The 20547-nt window shown below is 37.4% G+C and overlaps 1 protein-coding gene across 1 annotated transcript in view; it reads right to left on the minus strand.

Annotated features, from left to right (window-relative positions):
* LOC122560087 (serine incorporator 1-like) overlaps positions 1 to 20547 on the minus strand; it is a 30114-nt gene that overhangs the window by 1403 nt on the left and 8164 nt on the right. Inside the window, exons 2-9 of the mRNA XM_043710310.1 lie at positions 20313 to 20474; positions 16944 to 17137; positions 16202 to 16281; positions 12266 to 12403; positions 10607 to 10776; positions 10004 to 10094; positions 8703 to 8886; positions 2162 to 2392 (exon numbers count right to left, since the gene is read on the minus strand). Of these exons, the coding sequence (XP_043566245.1) occupies positions 2162 to 2392; positions 8703 to 8886; positions 10004 to 10094; positions 10607 to 10776; positions 12266 to 12403; positions 16202 to 16281; positions 16944 to 17137; positions 20313 to 20474 (1250 nt within the window). The remainder of the gene's footprint in view (positions 1 to 2161; positions 2393 to 8702; positions 8887 to 10003; positions 10095 to 10606; positions 10777 to 12265; positions 12404 to 16201; positions 16282 to 16943; positions 17138 to 20312; positions 20475 to 20547) is intronic.

A 20547-nucleotide genomic window follows, 5' to 3' on the forward strand; every position in this document is an offset into this window, starting at 1 on the left:
ATAGGAGGTTGAATTAATTTAATATTTAAACACTTGCACCAGATGGAGACAATTCAATCAGTGAGAAGACCATTCTCAGGTGTGCACAGACTTGCGATCTTCAACCTTTTCAGCTGGACTCAGAGGCCACCTTCTCTTCTTTGCTTCTTCCCCTTCAGGTCTCTCCCCTTAGCAACCATCAGCCCTGCGCTTCCTCCACTGCTGCCAGTTGGAAACTGCAGCCTCACACAAACGGTCCCAGGCACAAAGCAGGTGCAACGCTGTTTACCTCTGGGTCCTTGCACAAAAGTTTCATCTCCATCTGGAAACCCGTCGCAGGAGCTAGACAACCAGATCCTCTACTGTTAATTTATCTCAGTGATTTATATTTTAAAATGAGAAGAAAGGAGGAAAGGAGGAAAAATAAATGATAGAGGCAGGGCAAGAAAGAAGTTGCTGAGTTTACTGGTGGGCAGTCTGTCTTGGAAAGAGAGTTTCTGCGGGTAGTGACAGAGTCCAGTTCCCAATCTCAAACTTCAGGATCTTGAGATCTTTTTTGGATAATCCAAAATTCAGATAATTGCTGTTCGGATAACCGAAATTGTTCTGTATCCGGATTTAGAGGGATATGGGCCAAGTGCTGGCAGATGAGACTAGATTAGATTAGGATATCTGGTCGGCATGGATGAGTTGGACCGAATGGTCTGTTTCCATGCTGTACATCTCTATGAACTCTAAATAATAATGAGAAAAAGAGGCTATCACCTCAGCAATAAGAACGAAGAACGTTATTTAAGTACAGAATGCTGAGTTATAGAGTGACCTAGGTGTCCTCATTTATGAATCACAAGTAGGTAGCATGCAGATGTAGCACATAATTACAAAAGCAAATGAAGTTTTGGTCTTTATTGAAAAGGACAATGAGAATAAAAGTAGTGAAATCTTGCTATAGCTGTACAGGGTTTGATGAGGTCCCAACTGTAGTGTATAATTTTCAATTGCCTTACTTTAGCATGGATATACATACATTGAAGGTAGTTCAAAGAATGTTCACTAGCAGATTTCAGATGAAGGTTGTCTTGGCCAGAATGGTTAAACAGATTGGGTCTGTAATCACTGAAGTATAAGAAATAATCTGAAATATTCAGACAGAATCTGATAGCATAGCTGCTGGAAGGATGTTCCCTCTCGTTAGAGAATTTAGAACTTAGGGGATTTCCCAACTAAAACAGATGAGGGATTTATTTTTGCTCAGAGGAGTGTTAGCTCTTGGAATCTTCCTCCAGAGAGGCGTGGAGGCTGGGTCATAATATATTCAAGCTGGACAGCTGACTGATTGACAAAGGAGTCAGCATGATGGGGAATATGTAGGCAAATTCAGTAAAAGCCAGTAATAATGGAGCAAGACCGCAAGTAGTTGATCCCAGGTCATACTTTTTATGCCCCCATACATAAAGTTCCTTTTACTCTATTCAGTGCACTTTAAATCATAACCAATGATGAGCTTCTTCCATTTGTATGAAATTTTCTTTTACCCTTTAAATACCCAAGTGCTAATTTAAAGAATTGGACCATAGCACCTTTGGTGCACTGTTTCCACGCCAATCCTTGAATCAAGCTATTCTGTAAGTGAGATCGTTCTGTCCTTTCCACTTAACCTCATTTTTTTTTCTCCTTTTAACTCTAGATCAATTATGTAGATAATTAAATTTAGTGTTTAATATTAACCGCACGTCAGTTCCAGAAAAAAACAGCCATGCTAAAAAGGGAAAGGGAATGAAATTAACAAGTGGACTGCAGCAGAGACCAAGGGGTAGAGCACAGATGAAGTCCACCTGATGTACTTTACGTAAAAGATTTGCTTGGTTTGTCACACTATTGTTACAATTGCAAAGTTATTCTATTCTAAAATACAGATGCTACTTCAGTGAGGATTTATCCGCTGTCACATGTCAACTTATTCTGAATATACACATATTCTGTCAAAACTAATGTAGAGAAGGCAGTGTGAGAGTTCTATTGGACAAAGTTACTTAAAAGTAAAAGTATTAGGTGTTTAAATTCTGGGTAAGTCAGTATTGGATTCTCACCCAGAATTGATTGAGACAAAATTTTAAATTTATAAAATATATTAAACCAAGGAATAATAAACCTTTTGGAAATAAATTTTGCAAGTGTTTACCTGTACCAGTTTGTAAGTGTCATCATAATATAAAGTGAAGCCAGAAAGAGCATGAAATGGAAGAATGAATAGCTGTACTGGACTGCATCTTGCTCATTGTCATGGACTCTTCGTATTCCATCTCCCTCTTCAACACCAACAGCATCTCCAGCCAAAGAGTCATCCAACATGATAGTTTCACTGCCAGAGAGTGTTAGCTTGTTCACCTGGCTGTTGTTCGAGGAACGAATACTGTAAATAAAAAACACAATAATCAGTACAGCAACACCAAGCATATTTAAATAATATGAAGTCCCAACCCAGCAAAGCTACAGCAGAGGACTACATGCATACAAACTGCTGAGGCAGCATGCAATAAAAGCTAAACAACTCCATGAACAGATCAAATTAAAATTCTGTAGTCCTGCCACATCCAGGGGTAAATGGTGATAGATAATTAAATAACCAACGACTGAAGGAAGCTTCACAAACATTTGATAATAAGGGAGCTTATGACTTCAGTGCAAAAGGTAAGGCTGAAACAATTGCAACTTTTCAGCTAAAAAAGTGAGCGTGGATATCCATTTTGGCTTCTCTTGCAGTCCCAACAACAGACACTAGTCTTGAGCTAATTTGGTTCAATCCATATATCAAGAAGCAGTTGAAGAGAGTTTGATGGGCACAGGAAAGGCTGTAGACCTGACAACATCGAGGTAGCACTGAAGAGTTATGCAACAGAATGAGACATACACAGGTCCAGATTGTTTGGACAGTAGTGACATCCATTCAATGATGTGGAAAAATAAAATCACACTGGGTTCATCTTGTTCACAAAAGGTAGGAAAAAGCTGATCCAGCAAATCCTCCCTTAAAAGTCTAAACACAAACCTCAGAAACAGGATTAACGATATTGTTGATAATGTGATTAAGTAGAATTTACAAAGCTTAAATGTTCAATTGAGATATAATCGGATCTGTATATCATTACAGCCTTACTTCAATACATGGTCAAAAACTGGTGAATTTCCAAAGCAAGGAGAAAATAAATGCCTTGACACCAATGCTATATTTAACTGACCAGAGCATCAAGGAGTCTTAGTAACATGAAAATAAAACTCAAGGCAAATCTTCCACAGGTTGGAATCATACATGGTACAAAGGAAGATAGTTGAGATCTTGCAAGTCCAATCATTCCTGAAGGAACTCCTCAGGGTGGCGTCCCAGGCATAAACATTTTCAGCTGTTTCATCATTGATCGTCCCTCCAAAAGGTTAGAAGTAGGAATGTTCAATGCTAATATTAGGTATCATCCATGACACCTCAGATATTGAGGCCGTCTGTACTCAGCTGAAGCATGACTTGGACAACATTTAGGCTTGGGTCGACAAGTAGCAAGTAACATCTGTGCCACACAAGTGTCAGACAATAACCATCTTCAACAAGAGCAAATCTAACCATTTAAGCTTGTCATTCAATGACATTACCAATGTGGATGTCCCCCACAATTACTCTGTCCAGAAACAAAACTAGACCAGCCACATAATTGCTGTGGCTCAGACAACAGGTTAAATACAGGAAATTCTGTGGTGAGTAACTCATCTCCTGGTTCCCCCAGCCATGTTCACCATCTACAAAACACAATGCGAGAAAGAATTTTTTTTTGCACTGTAAGTAGGAAGGATATGGAATGCACTAACTGGAAGTGTAGTGGAGACAGATTCAATTGAGGCATTCAAGATGGTACTGAATGATCATGTAAATAAAATTCAACAGTATGAAAAAGACAGCAAATTAATAGTTGGTATTGTTGCTCATTTGAGGAGCCAGTGCAGACACGACTCACCAAAATGTATGATTCCATGATATGTGACGATGGAATACGCTTTGCTCACTTGGCTAATAACAGATCCAACACCAGTCAAGAAGTCTAACATGTAAAAAAAAGTAGCTTACTTGATCAACACCCATCCACCATTTTAACCTTCACTACCTCCATAACTAGTGTATACAAATCAGGAGCAGAAATAGGTCATTCAGCTTCTTGGGACTATTATTGAATAATATTATGGACGATTTGATTGTAACCTCCAACTTTGCTGCTCACTTCCGATAATCTTTCAACTGCTTGCTCCATAAGGATCTATCAAGCTCTGGCGTAAAATATTCAACAACTCTGCTTCTGCAATTTTACCAGAAAACGTTCCAAAGGCTCCGCAACTCCTGAGAAAAAAGTTCTCCATTTCTGGGGAAGCGATGACCTGGTGATATTATCGCTAGTTAAATGTAATACCTAGATAATGTTCTGGGGATCCAGGTTAGAATCCTGCCACAGTAGACAGTGAAATTTGACTAAAATAAAAATCTCAAATTAAGAGTCTAATCTTGACCATTAATTCATTGACAATTACCAGAAAAACCCATCTGGTTCACTAATGTCCTTCAGGGAAGAAAACTGCCATCCTATGAGCCAAGACCCACAGCTATGTGGTTGACTCTTAATTGCTCTGTGGCCAGTTAAGGATGGGAAATAAATGACAATCCAGCCAGCAATGTTTAAAAATCAAGGATTGCCTTTTCTTAAAAAAAGAACATGGTCCACTAGTTATAGATTCTCCTATGAGTGGAAATATCCTCTCCACATTTACCCTGTTAAGGCCAGTCAGAATTTTGTATGTTTCAACTCAGTCAAATGTTACTCTTCTGAACTCCGGTGGACACAGCCTAGCATGTACAACCTTTTACTCACTGGACATCTACCTCATCTCATGACAGCAGCATGCATCATATAACAGATGTAGGAATTTTTAAAGGCTCCTTTGACAGCATGTTCCAAACTCTCAAACTCTATCACCTAGAAGGCAGTAGATGAATGGGATCATTACCACGTGCAAGTTCCTGTTCAAACCACAGACCGTCCCTAACTTGGAAATACTGCCATTCCTTCAGTGCTGGGTCATATGCCCAGAATTCCCTAGCACACCTGTTTGTGTACTCACACTTGAACTGCAGCAGTTCAAGATGGTAGCTCACTATGATCTGAAGATCAATGGGCAATAAATGCCAGCCTTGACAATTGCACTCACCTGCTCTAAACAACTAAAATAAAATTTGAATTCAGCTGAAATATTGCAGAAACATTAAATTAAACCAATTTAGGAGTGCTGAGATCAGCTGTTCTTCACATTAAAGCAGCAATAGATCTGGAAAGATACAGGTATATACCAATAGGTCTGCAAAAATAAAAGCTAAAAAAACAAAATCCTCCACAAGAGTTGTACTTTACTGAAAATGGAAGATTACTGCAGTTGACAGGACAGTGATTGCAACCCTGGGAAACCCCATTCTGGAGTCATACTAGATTTGAAACAAACATCTTTTTCTCTGCACAAATGCTGCTGGACCTGACTAGATTTTCTAGCGTCCTGTTTCTTTCAGAGTTCCACATCCACAATATTTTGCTTTTATCTGAAGGCACTGACTGGAATGGTTTTCAGATAATCAGTGTTCAGCTCCGTACACAAATATTCCAAAATTGAAGCACTCGGTGGCTTCAGGCAACAGAACCTGGATAACATCCATACAGGTGAAAAAGTTCAACTAACACTCATATAACCAAGAGTCAGACAAGACCCATCTCTATCACAAGAAAACCAAATCGATTTTTGACCTTCAACAGCAGTAGGGCCATGTCAACATAATCAATATTTTGCCAGCCACCAATAACTGATCTGCCATATTAGCAAAAGCAAAACTTGCATATTCTGTAATGAATGGCTCCCACAATCTCCAAAGTTTCTTCACAAGCTATAAGGCTCATGTCAAAAAAGTGAAGAGATGTTCACCCCTTGTTTGGATGGACATAATTGCAATAAGAAATTCAAAGACGATCCAGAAGTAAGTCTTCCAGTTTGAATATTCAACCCTCCATCTACACAGTAGATGCCACAGCTACAGATTTTAATTTTCATACAGATCTGCAAACACCCAATAGCTGTCTCTTAAGCAGGTTTTCATTCACACAGCCCCCTCCACACTAAAACCCTCCTTCCTGCTAGTTTAATTCTTCAACCTGTGATTTGCTATTCCCTTCTGAATGTCAATCTTACATTCACAAAACCTCCACCCTTCCAGATATCTCTAACTCCACCCATCCACCTCAACAAACATCAATCTAAAATGTTGGTCTGATTGCTTAGTCACCCTCACTGACCTTTCCATCTTGGGAACTAACTGAGCTACAGTCTTTCAGGCACTGTCCAACAGCAGGCCTAAAAGGAGATCTCATTGTAAAATTCAGAAAGAATTCCTGTTTCAAGGATTAATGGATTCCATCCCAGCCCCAGTGCAATAAATATTGAGACTGCTTTAAAAACAAAAAGACTTAACGTAATTTGACATGGTTCAATTCTGTTTAGTTTCTTTGTTTTGAATCAATTATTTATTGAATTGCAGTTTGTGTAGAGCTTTTTTTTCCTTCTATACTGTGGGGTAGAGTAGTAGTTTGTTTACGGTTATTGTTAAATTGCAATATTGTTCTAGTATTGTGTAGTAATTTTATATATTTGTAAAAATTCAAAATCTTCTCAGTAAAAATATTTACAAAAAAGCAAATGGACCGCAAGCTATGTTAGACTTTATAATAAGACAAAATTAATTCAAAAATTGACAGCAAGTTAGTATCTAGTAAAGTGACCACACCAAAACAGGAATGCAAAATTCAAGTTTGGAAAAGGAAAGATAACATAACCAGGTTTTTCCAATTGGAGCAAGCTGACATTGGAGAAATGAGTCATACGATTAACATATTAAAACTGTGGAAACTTAAATCCACTGAAGAACAGTGACAATTATTTAAAAAGTTATCTACATACAAGATAAACATAAAACATTCCATTTGTGCAGTCAACTGACCTAGGTCAACATATGAAGTAAGACACAATATAAAGCTAAAGAAAGGTTTGCATAAATGCCAAGAAAAGCAGTAATCAACAGACTGCAAAAATGTATGAAGCTAATAAGCACAGCAAACAGAAAATATGCAAGTAACATTAAAGCTAATTGTAGAAGTATTTATTATATTAGTACATTAAAAATGAAAGTGGCTTAGAGATCTTTGTGCCCAAAGATTGGATACTATAATTAAAATATTAACTCGAGTGTTATTAAATTACTGCTTTTTATCCATTTGGTGATAAATAGGAAACGGAAAACAAACCAAGGGAAAAAATAATTTTATTCACTACAAGGAGAACGGTAATAGAAAAGACAATGAGGTTTAAGATAGATAAACCTCCAGGACATTAAAAGAACTCAAAAAACTGCACAAGTCTGGGTTATGATCTTTAAAGCCTCTCCTGATGTGAAAGTCTATTTGCCTGAAAACATGCAAATGTCACTCCACGATTTAAAAGAAAAAAACTGTGTAAGGGGGAAAAACAATTAACAATAGACTTTAGCTTATTATTGGATCTGGGGGAAGTTATTAGAATCTGTTGTAGGTATAGAATGACAGAACATAGATTGAAGCTGCTTACGTCAGATGAGTTATTTGTTTTGAGACAATGCCAATAAGGTAAATAAGTGAACCTCTGAATGTTATCTACCTGGATTTCCAAAGGCAATGTTTCCATCAAGAGATAAACAAAAATGAGAACAAAGAATTAGGTGTCGCCTTTGACTTGATGTCGGACACAAACTTAGGGTGAAAAACTAAGTTCAGGTCGTTCTGAAATAATACACATTTCGTTAACACAAATTGACTAATGCATATGAAGAATTGTGGACGTTACCTCGATAACACAATCATTCTACTGAAAGCTATAGCAATTTTCTATAGGGATCTTGCATTGCATAATTTTCTAAAACAGTTTTCCGTAGCATGATTTTCTCTAGCACGGGGTTGCAGAGGAACATAATTGTAACGTTATAGCAGAACGACTTGTAGTCCAACTTGTCTGATGCTGCATGTTGTGCACCCTAGAATGTGTTTTGGTAATTCAACCTCCCTCCCCACCAGGCTCCTACAAACTCACCGTTACACTCTTTTCCTAGTCCAATTTGAACTTAACAGAGGCCTGCTTTCATTAGTAACAAAGTCACTCAACTTTCAAGGCCTCTGCCTATGAGCTGTTGAGTATACCGATTAGGTGTCCCCTGCTTGATGGTTTAATAATGAGGTCCATGACATTTGTTCAGATCTAACATGGAAATCATTCTGTATGTCCACTTTTGGATGCAAATGCAATTTTCCCCAATTTTATCTCAGAATACATCTTTCAAACCCACCGATTTCAAAATGGATACAATTAATATTGATACATTTACAAATTGTTTTGGTGGAAAGTTGGCTTTCTTTCACGTCCTGCCACAGCTCAATACTTTAAACCAAGAATAAGTAAATTAGGTTGCTTCAGGTAATGGACCATATGCATTGGCCATCAAACACGATTTTAGCACCCATACAATTGCAGTTAACAGCTTAATTAAAAATATTAACACTGAAATAATCTACCTGGCCTTAAACAATGACAATGTGGTTTAAACATTCATACTCAGACCATACCTTGAATACAGTAGACACAGAATGAAGAGGATGAGTCCAATAACACTCTGCGCATCCCACCATTGCATTGAAATTGAAGGTGAAGGTGCTACATTTACTGAAGATTCACTTTTATTGGCTGGACTCAATGTAGGTGAGGCCAACTGTTTAATAATGGTCAAAAGGCTAGGGTTACACTGCCGGTCTGAAAGATAAATCACAGGTCTTAGTTTAAAAGCTGCTAGGTATTGATCTACAAATGATATTAATTTGAAGTGGTTGTCTACATAAACAGTGGGCTTACAGCTCAATAATGAAATGCAAACTGTAGAAATTGATTAATTAGAACCTCCAATGACCAATACCCTGAAAAAACATTTATAAATAACAGGTCCAAACTTAAGTGGCTTGATTTTCAATGGGTTAAGAGTTAAAAATCAGACCCAATATATTTGGTATATATACACCCAAGGCAAATAAATTTGAAACCTGCATGACAGAAGAAGCTGAATTTTCAAATTATGATCAAGAATCCAATACCTGGATAATTTTCAAGTTCTAATCTTGCATTGCAGCTAACCATATGATGCAAATATCCTAATTAGGCCAAAGCTGAAACTGCTGCCCAAGTAGTGGTGTCAAGCATTACCAGGAGTGGGACAGAAGGTGCAAGGGCAGATGGCAGCCATATGTTGGTCACCATTACCTTGCAGAAGACAACAAGTGGATTGCAATTTGAAGGGCCAGCTGCCTCACCTAACACAAATGTGGCCATGCAGTCAAATACATAAAGCATAAGATCCTCACAGCTCCCAATACTTTTCAATACGAAAAATAACTAACTTCTGCTCATTTTGAACCCGACAGCTGTACTAATTATTAATAGTAATAAATAACACCTTTAGCTATTTCAGCTTTGAAAATCTTGACCTCCTGGCCAGTTAGGCTTTTCAAGAAACTTAATGGACTATTTAATTGAAAATGAATGGGTTTCCCTGTTTCCAACAGTCCTGCCCTCCCTTTGAAAATTACATCATGTTACAGAAGCAAAATCAAGTTAGCCCTTAAACAGTGCAATTTTTAAATCAATCCTACACCTTTTCCTGACCCCACCAGCAAATAAAAATCCTGGCCAAGGTGTCCATCGTAGCAATGTTTTAAAGTCAATCAAAATTAGGTTTTGCACTTCAATATTTCCTGTTTTTTTAAAACAAAATTATTGAAGTAATCCATTTTGCGATTAGTGACTTTATTCGACATGTAATGCCATCTCAAAAAAAAATCAGTTGTATTCAGAAGTTTAGTATTCAGTGGAGACTTACCAGGTTCATTAGACATTGCAGACCATGTGAGATACATAGTGTACAGTGTGATGACTGAAGACTGAAGGAGACCTGACCGAGGTTGTGATTCCTATAAACGAAAGAAAAACATCATGGTTTAATAAAAGATCCTAACAACAAGAGAATATACAAAAAGCCTCAAAACCTGAAAACAGCAATAAAGAAGTAGGTTCAACTCAGGCAAAATACAAATCCTAAGTGTATTTGGAAAACACTAATGTGATCATGTCAGAGCTCCACTACTAAGTTACAGGTAAAAATCAGACCTCTTCAGCATTCAAAACAAGCTTCTAAATGTTCGCTGCAGACCAACGGTGCGCTCACTGAAAGTAGCAAGTCTTGCTTTCCAGGAATATTTAGCTGTAGTTATTTCACAATTTAAACATATTTCTCATAAACATGTTTAACCTTCGAAACAAGAAGAACATTTGGGGAAAACCATTTTAGGCACTTGTAAGCCTCTAATCAACTGATCTAAGGACAATTTGTTTGGTGAACTTAGACTGATTTTGTGTTTTTATAGTAAATTGTGGTTTGAGACCAAAAACATCAAGAAAAGAGGAAATGCAGATATATTTTTACCTGTACTTTTGGAAGAATAGAAGTAATAGATACAACAATGCAAAGGATCATATTGAAACTAATGAAGAACTTGTTTTCAACACATCCTTCGGATTTTGTGTAAAATACATAGAAAAGCACAACTGCTATGAAAGCCAAGATGTAATTCAGGCCAGTGACGGATATCAAGGCTGAAATAAAAATAAAAAAGGTTTAAGTACGTTAAAATTTAAAGTAACAACCCTACAAATGAATTAAAGTTGCAAGTTGATCTCAATACGACAGGGCAAAGAAATATTTTGATCACCACACTCTAGTCAATTCGGTTAAATACAACCACAATATTTGCTCAGGTTAAATCATTTGTTATAGTGGACCATATATGAAATGGTATTACTTTTACAATTTGCACCACACTTGAATTATTTCACTTGCACTGTGATAACATGCAGACCTAGAAGTATAAGAACATTTTCCTGGGTGGAGGCCAAAAATTACACGGAGCAGAAAATTGGATGGATTGGATAGTATTGTTGAGGAAGACTGTATTTTTAGAACACTTACACTAAAAAAAAATCTAAATTTTCACTTTCAAAGTCTAATTCATTAAATAACTTAAATCTGAATTCCTCTTGCACAACTTAAAATACAAGATTAGCTCATTGATACAAGTATTAAAAAAAAATTCTTTCATTTTAACATTTATGAGTTTAAAAGTTTTAAGATGATTAAAAATTCAGGGAGTAGAAAAGGCCATTTGTCAATTAAGGTTCTTCCTCAAAGTAAATTCATTTGGCACATGTAGTATTCAATTGAACAGGCAATTGTCTCTTATATTTTATTAGCTATTAGATATTCTGAAGTATTACTCTACCACATTTATCCTAATGTCTGATCTCCATTTATGATCATACCTTCTTCTCAACTGTCAAAATAACATAATAGGGAGGACAGTTCATTAGACTCTACACGTCTGCTGCACCATTCAATACAATCACAGCTAATTAGCCTCATCACATTTCACATTGTCTCCATATCTATTAATTCCCTTAGTCCCAAAACTCTATTGATTTCTGGTTTGAATGCTGACCATCCACAATTCTGTTGGGGTGAAGAATTCAAAGATATTTCACTCGAGAGAAGGGCGTCACCAGCACTGCCACTCTCTCTCTCCCCCTCTATCCCCCCCACCCTCTCCTCACAAAAATTCCCTCCATTTCAAGTGCCATTCTAGTGAACCTTTGATACACGTCCTCTAAGCCAATAAATACTCCCTATAAGTATATGGTACTCCAAGTGTGGTAAAAAAAATTTTAATAATCCCTGTTTGAAAACGCTTGTTAGCTGAAACATACATTTGACCATGTTACTGCAGAATTAATGACATATAACCTAAATAAAGGTGGGAACATTGCAAGAATGCAGTAATTAACACCAACATTTTGCATAAAATCTCTATCAGAACCCCAAATTAGTATTAACAAACATGTTATGAACAGATTAAAAATTTAATTCATAATCAATTAGCAATAAAATGTTGATTTTATTGCAACTCTACAAAAACACATATCAAACTCATTAAGCCTCCAACCAAAACCTCAGCTTCTAACAGCTTGAAATAAAGTGTTCAAACAGATGCTAAAAACTATTTCCAAGAACATATTTTTACTAATCACTCACCTGCATACCAACATTTTGAATTTCCATCCTCCATCTTTCCTACCCATGACTCATTCCATGAATGAGCAAAATCAACTAACAAAACCAACTGGATTAGTATGAAGCAGAAGGCACCGGCTGTACCAATGGCAAACAAGGCTAAGATGGGCAGGTGGAGGGGGAAGAGAAAGAAAAACAACATTAATTTAATACACTAGATGTTTATCAAAATAACTTTCATCTCTTTCAAATTGGCAACTGTTTTCTCTTCTACTTTCTTACTTATTGTACTTTCACTCCATTACAGTTTCTGTTTTTTTTCTCCAGTATGAAGGATAATAGATCAAAAGCATGCATAGAGTCCCTACAGTGTGGAAGCAGGCCATTAGGCCCATCAGATCCATACTGACTCTCTGAAGAGCATTCCACCCAGACTCACCACCATCCCATTCTAATGTCCATCCTTGGACAATATGAGCAATTTAGCTTAGCCGATACACTTAACCGGCACATCTTTGGACTGTGGGAGGAAACCGGAGCAATCGAAGGGGACCCAAGCAGACACAGAACGGACTTGCAAACTTCACACAGACAGTCACCCAAGGATGAAAACGAACCCAGGTCCCTTGTGGTATAATGTTAGCCACTGAGCCAGAGGATGAGGTTAAAAGCAAAGTACAGAAAGTTCTTTTTTTATCACAATGGTTGCATTTTTGTGCAATCCCGCATTACAGATAATTCACATTTTAGAAACAGTGCTTAAAGTGGTGGCGATGTAGTTTCATTACAACCAAACGATGTAGTTTCATTACAACCAAACACTTTTAAAAACAAGTGGCTGGCCTTGCTGACAGCCATGAGAAAGTGCACCAGCAGCAAAATCTCTCAAATATATTACAACAAAAATGAAAACTAACTGATACCCAAAAATAAAATAAAGTATATTGTGCAAGAAAACTAAACTGTTTTATAAAACAGGATTTTCATTTTAATTTTTAAAAATTAACTTAACTGCATGATCAAAAAGAGTCAGTGAGCAAGTGCAGTTACCAGATTGTTGATGTCAGTAAGCTTTTTTGAAAAAAAAGTGTCAAGAAGAGAATCAGACATGTATGGAGAAGGAAATGATGATGCCAGGTTAATAAGACAAAAGTAAAACAGGGCAGCAGTGGAGGAGAGACAGGGAGTAAGAGAGTAGGAAAAGCATAAGAAAGAAAAAAACCAGAGTGCATGTGATGGAGATTAACAATAAGAATCAGAAATAGGGATATTGTAAAAGGACACAATCAGAAAAAAAAATTGAATTTGAATGTGTGACTCAGAGCTTTCTAAAGATGGATTGTGATGGAGTAGTGGTTGATAGCGTAAAACAATAATTTAGTTGGTATATGTACAAACTTAAAATTGTCTGCGACAAAACTTAAAGATTATTGCACTGGAGGATTGGAATGCTGTAGTTAAATTCAAACACTCACTGGTGAAATCAAGGGAACAAAGAACACAGAATACAGCACAGGAACAATAAAGTGGAAAACTTTCACTTCATAGACTAAGAAGAATCTAGTTATCTGAGCATAGACTGTAATGCAATTAATTTGAATGCATTCCCAATGAAATAAAGATCATATCTCCATGCAAGTGCGGGAGATACAACATCAGCCTTTTATCTCCTCCATTTTCACAATCTAAAGCCTCAAACATTCGATACAAAGTGAAACAATGATATAATTTTACTTCTTTCAATTTAATACAGAGGAACCTCAAGTATCCAGCATCCCATTATCCGAATATCTGATTATTCAGCAAGATTGCAAGGTCCCGACGCTCGGCTAAACTACGTTATCCGGCATTTGATTAACCGAAGGAAGTACTCGCTGCCCAAGTCCTTCGGATAATCGAGGTTCCTCTGTATACTGTATTCACTATTTATAATTTGGTCTACTCTACAATTGGGAAGCCAAACCTTAGGTGAAACAAAAACAGAAATTACTGGAGAAACTCAGCAGGTCTGGCAGCATCTCACAGAGTCATAGAGATGTGCAGCATGGAAACAGACCCTTCGGTCCAACCTGTCCACACCGACCAGATATCCCAACCCAATCTAGTCCCACCTGCCAGCACTTGGCACATATCCCTCCAAACCCTTCCTATTCATATACCCATCCAAATGCCTCTTAAATGTTGTAATTGTACCAGCCCCCACCACTTCCTCTGGCAGCTCATTCCATATACGTACCACCCTCTGTGAAACAGTTGCCCCTTAGGTCTCTTTTATATCCTGCCCCTCTCAACCTAAAGCTATGCCCTCTCGTTCTGGACTCCCAGACCCCAGGGAAAAGACCTTGTCTATTTATCCTATCCATGCCCCCCAATTTTGTAAACCTCTATAAGGTCACTCCTCAGCCTCCGATGCTCCAGGGAAAACAGCCCCAGCCTGTTCAGCCTCTCCCTATAGCTCAAATCCTCCAACCCTGGCAACATCCTTGTAAATCTTTTCTGAACCCTTTCAAGTTTCACAACATCTTTCCGATAGGAAGGAGATCAGAACTGCACGCAATATTCCAACAGCGGCCTAACCAATGTCCTGTACAGCCGCAACATGACCTCCCAACTCCTGTACTCAATACTCTGACCAATAAGGGAAAGCATACCAAATGTCTTTTTCACTATCCTATCTATCTGCGACTCCACTTTCAAGGAGCTATGAACCTGCACTCCAAGGTCTCTCTGTTCAGCATCACTCCCTAGGACCTTACCATTAAGTGTAGGTCTGAAGAAAAAACAAAGTTAACATTTCGAGTCCAATGATGCTTCTTCAAAATTCACCCACTTGATGGGGTGACCATTTTGCATTTTATTCAATCCACAAATATTATCCTGAGCTTCCTGTCACTGGTCATTCCCATTCTCCACCTTGCTCCACTCAAACTTCTGTCTGGCCTGTTAATGTAGTTCAAATGAAGGTCAAGGAGCACATCTTTCAACTCATCATCCTACAGCCTTCTGGACTCAACAATGAGGAACACAGGAACTGAAGTAGACTATTTCGAACCTCGTGCCTGTAACACCATTTAATGCAATCATGTCTGATTTGTGGTCTAACTTCACATAACTACTGTTGACTCATATCCCTTAAGATCTTCGCTTAACAAAATTCTCAGATTCAAAACTAACAACTTATCTAGCATCAAATGTCATTTGTGGAAGAGAGTTCCAAACCTCTACTGCCCTGTGTGTGTAAAAGAGCTTCCTAACATCTCTCTTGAACAGTATAGTTCTAACTCTCAGATTATACCCTCCAGTTCCAGAATTGACAACTAGTGGAAATAGTTTATCTACCCTGCCTTTTCCTCTAAAAAAAAAATCAGACTAACATCTTTGACTTATTTTTGTTTTATTTTTAATTCCTCATTTCTTTCTTTCATTCCTTTATTTTGCATTCAGATGACTGTTGTCAAACTATTTGCACCTGATCTAGATAGCTTTTGTTTGTTACATTATCCATCACCATTCCATATGGTTTTCCTAACATTAAATCCTGTCATTTGTCCCTCTTGCTCTCCATCTGATCATAAATCTTCCCCTTTGTCCTGCCTCACTTCATTCACTTACTCTAAATCTATTACGTTTCTATCTTTCCTCAGTCAATCTTCAACCTGAAACATTAACTCTTTTCTCTCCACATAAGCTGCCTGACCTGCTGGATGTTCTTATGTACTCATTTCATGTTTCCAGCAGTAGTTTGCTCCTATAGGAAGAGGTAGTTGTTTGTCAAGTTCTAATTAAATATCAAACCTTCATTCCACTTTTTAGAATAATATTAAGTATGCATGCAAAGCAAAACTTTACACTGTACCTAGGTACATGTCAGATTAATAAATCAAAGATAGTTTAGAAAGAAAGCTACAAACAAAAAAGGGAAATATTCTTCCCCTTAAAAGACAGTTATTACTCTACCTCTTGTAAAAGGTCCTTCAGGAATGTAAAAAGCTCCTACAGTAATCGCTATGATGGCAGCTATTTTGAAGAACCAGAATCTGTCAAAAATAAAAGTAACAATTAAAACTTGCAAATACGCCAGCTTTGAAAATCATTTGGTTAAACCCAATCACAACTTGTAGATTCACAGGCTACCACTTAACTTCTTAAAAACAGGTGGGTAGAATCAACAGATGTTAAAAGAGGAAAATTTTCAAACAGCAATCCACCAGTTCCAGATTTAATGCAAGTCGGACAATGGGTGAGCAGCCACTAGCTTCCAGGAAACAGGATGGGCAATTAAACAATTTGATGAACAGCTTATGATTAAAGCTATTTCACATGCTTAACAGTTGTTGACCAGCAGTCAGCAAACTCAGCAAAAAAAAACACCAAAGACAGCTTCAAAAAGAATCTGAGTTCACTCCTTCAGCTCTGAACTCATCCTCATCAGATCAAGAACAAAAACATCCCCGAAGTCCTCCCATCCCCATGATTAGGGATCAGTCACCCTATCTACCACCATCTCCATCCTCTGCTCAATCAGATACTATTTTACCTACATCCTCCATTGTGGAGATTTTAAAATAACCTTGGTCACATTAACAGGACAGATTACCTGTAAGGCTGGGATTTTGATCAGGAGAAATACTTTTTCAATGAACATTTAACTTCCCTTTTACTTCATTTTCAAATTGTGAACATAAACAAGATTACTTACCCGTTATGCACTGCAGCTCTGGGATCCCTGCTGGATTTCACATTGATCAAAAGCAGAGAGAAAAGAAAGAAGAAAACAGCCAATCCAAAGTAGATGCGGTAAACAGACTTGAAGCTAACCAATACATTACAGTTCACGGCCCCATGAATAGTTGGAATTTGGGTACCAAAGCCATCTTCACAGAATCCCGGAATCTATCAAAAAGAAGTACTGAATTATACCCAAGTTATAAGTTAACTATATATTTTCCTTTACTTCTCATTATACCAACTAAACTTTCATCTTACTGATTCTGCTTTGCCTTTTCTACTTTGCTCTCTATATTTCTGCTTCTAACATAATTTTGATCATTTCTCCATCCTTTTCCAAATCTATTCATCCTTCTCGGTAGGTGATAGTTGACAGCATGATGCTTGAAAGGGAAAGGAACTTCTATTGGCTAAAGGCTGCAATTAGAGAAGTTTAAAGCTAACATATTTCCTTCTTAAATATTCACTCCCAACTTTATTAACTATTCCTTTTTACACCACCCCCTCATATATCTCTACATCTCTATCTTTATTTCTTTGAATGATTCAGTTAGTTCTTCAATTCTCCCCCTCCACTTTGTTCCAGTCACTCATCTTGCAATTAACTTTCCCTCCACTTTCAACATCCAATTAGACGTTTCCCAAAACTGGATGCCAATTGACTAGATGTCTCCTGATGCTTTAACCAGCTCAAGGTGCAAATCATCCTTAAATGACATTTACTGAGGAATTCATAATATCCATAAAGAGAACACAATGAGTGCTGTATATGTACAATTAGGTATTTTAAATTCTAAGAATATTAGTGATATGCTCCCGAAAACATTATAGGGACCATTTATGAGAGACCATTTATACTAATAATTCAGATATCAAGCATAAAAAGAACAAACCTAAAAAATTTGCTTGGCACCAAATCAAGAGCATGACAAGTAATGAAAGTGAATAGAATTGAAGGAAAGGAGAATTGACAAGTTAACAAGTAAAACTGATACTTGGCAAAAGTTAACATTGACAGAAAATCCTGGAAATATCCAGCCATGCAACATCTATGGAGAAAAGAAAAACTGGTAATGTACTAGGTCATGTACAGGGAAGTAGGGAGGAAAGATCAAAAAGAAAAGTTTGTGAATAAGTGGAAAGAATGATTAATGACGACAACATGGCAGCTCAGTGGTTAGAACTGCTGCCTCAGTGCCAGGGACCTGGGTTTGATCCCAGCCTCGGGCTACTGCCTGTGTGAAGTTTGCACATTCTCCATGTCTGTGTGGGTTTTCTCCCACAGTCCAAAGATGTGCAGCTTAGATGGACTGGCCATGCTAAATGGACCATACTGCAGGCTAGGTGGATTAGCCATGGGAATGCAGAGTTTTAGGGGCAGGGAGTGGGTTTGGGTGAGATGCTCTTCAGAAGGTCAGTGTGGACCTGATGGGCCGAACGGCCTGCTACCACACTGTAGGGATTCTGTTCTAACTTGTCATTTGCAAATATATTCCTAATTTTCATTTAACTCTAGGTTGAAGGTCAAAGTTCTAAAACTTGGTTTCCATCCCTGCTTCAGCACTGAAACAACCATGAAGTCACTAATCACGTCTGTAATTGTAGTACACCATCTTTCCTCGTTGAGACCTATATTCAGCCTGTGATATGGCTGCCAATATCTTCATCCTCAAATGTTTATCCACTATTAGTTCAGAGGAACTGCACCTGTCTCACTCTTATCTATCCAATTATATCCAAGATACTACTCCAATGCTTCCTCGTCTACAAACCCTTTTATAATAATACAGGTAGTTCTTCTATAATGTGACAGTTGCATTCTTTGTGTAACCCTACATTATAGAAAAAAATCACACTTTAGAAACAGCACTTCAAGGGTTGGTGATGTAATCGCCAACACATATTGTAAAAGTTCACATTTTAGGAAGTGTCCCCAATGCATCAATCGTATTACAGTAAAGTTGTATTAACAAAATGTGCGCTATAGTAGAACACTTGTATGTACACATCAAACATTATAGGAAAGGTTAAGCAGGATGTTACTTCTAAATAAAACCAAGAGCAAAACTTGGGGAAATAGGTTCAAAGTGAAATGCAAGTTTAGGAATCCCATCAGAAAGTATTTTTTTCATCCAAAAAGAAATCACAGAATAAATTTAAAAGAATATCAGCGAAACATCAGTCATGCTGAAGCCTAGTAAATGGCATGGAAAGTGGTAGATTTATAATTTAAAGATGGATAAACTAAGCTAAAGCAAATTACCTTCCTCAACTTGATGGTTATGAAAGGATTGTTCTGTTTGATATAAGTGTATACTGTTCACTCAAATTTAATTACCCATGGAACTTGGCAATGTGAGCATTTCCATATAGTTCACAGTAAATACATTTTCAGAATTCCAAAATAGAAGCATGAACGTTCGATCATGTTTGTTATGAAGGTGTAGGTGTGTATTGTACATTTAAGAGAGAGGAAGCTAACAAGGACTGACCGAAAGCACAAAGCATGCTGAACAAGGTAAAATGTAACATGGTTGAAACAAATATCTGGAGTTGCGTTGCCATGGAACAAAAACAAATTCAAATCTGGCCAGTTTAAATTACGCCCCAGACACCAAATTCCAATCAAATTTGAATTTAGTGTTTTGATGACATCAAACCAATGAACTGATCTGATGTTTTGGGGTATAAAACCGGACATTTTGAACAGTTCAGAGGAGAACTGCCAAGAAAACCAACAATTATAGACTGCTAGCCAAACAGCTCTCTGAAAGGTATCTGTCCACAAGTTGTGTAGAAGGCTGAAGAAGAGACGGCCACCTAGGGAAACCCAAAGGAAACTCTACAGAAGAAAATTGACAAAACTGACTGGTTTTGAAATGTGATTTTTTTTTTGTACATCTTAATCAGGGTTTTTTCAAACTGTAGAGTGGGAGGTAAAAGATACGTTTAAGAGAAAGGAATTGTAAAAGGCAGTTTTAATGTTCTCTGTTGGTCTTAAAGAATAAAGTTGTTAATTTTCACTTTAAATAGTGAAATCTGGGATAGTTCTTTGCCTCTCAAAATTTAAAAGATTATGGCATGAGGTGAGCTTCTGTGTGTCGGTTTTAAATTAGCAGTGGGGTTTAACCCAGTGTCATAATGTTTCTCATCAAAACAAAACAAATACCAAGTCAAAGTTTCCTATTCCCATTAAGCAGAAAGTACCCTATCTGCTTAACATAGGTGATGCGAATGGAATTAGTATTAGAGATAAGCAATGTCTTCTAAATTTTTTAAATTAATGCTTTCCATCTAAAGTGGAGTCCACTGCATTTAGGAATGATAACATAACACATACCTTTTTCAATTGAGTTTCCATTCCAGGTGCCAACATAATACAAGCCACAACAGTGCACAGAAGTAGAATGAATGCATAGATTAATCTGGTCACTGTGGAATTCTTACTGTTGGGGCAGCAGGTACACAGCAAACAAGGTGCACTGCTACACAGACATGGCACCTATGAGTAAATATTACAAACCAAATTATTAAAAGTGAACAAAGAGAATAAATCCTTATTGTAATTCATGCTG

The sequence above is a fragment of the Chiloscyllium plagiosum genome, chromosome 20 (genome assembly GCF_004010195.1).
Source record: "Chiloscyllium plagiosum isolate BGI_BamShark_2017 chromosome 20, ASM401019v2, whole genome shotgun sequence".
NCBI classification, from domain to species: domain Eukaryota; kingdom Metazoa; phylum Chordata; class Chondrichthyes; order Orectolobiformes; family Hemiscylliidae; genus Chiloscyllium; species Chiloscyllium plagiosum.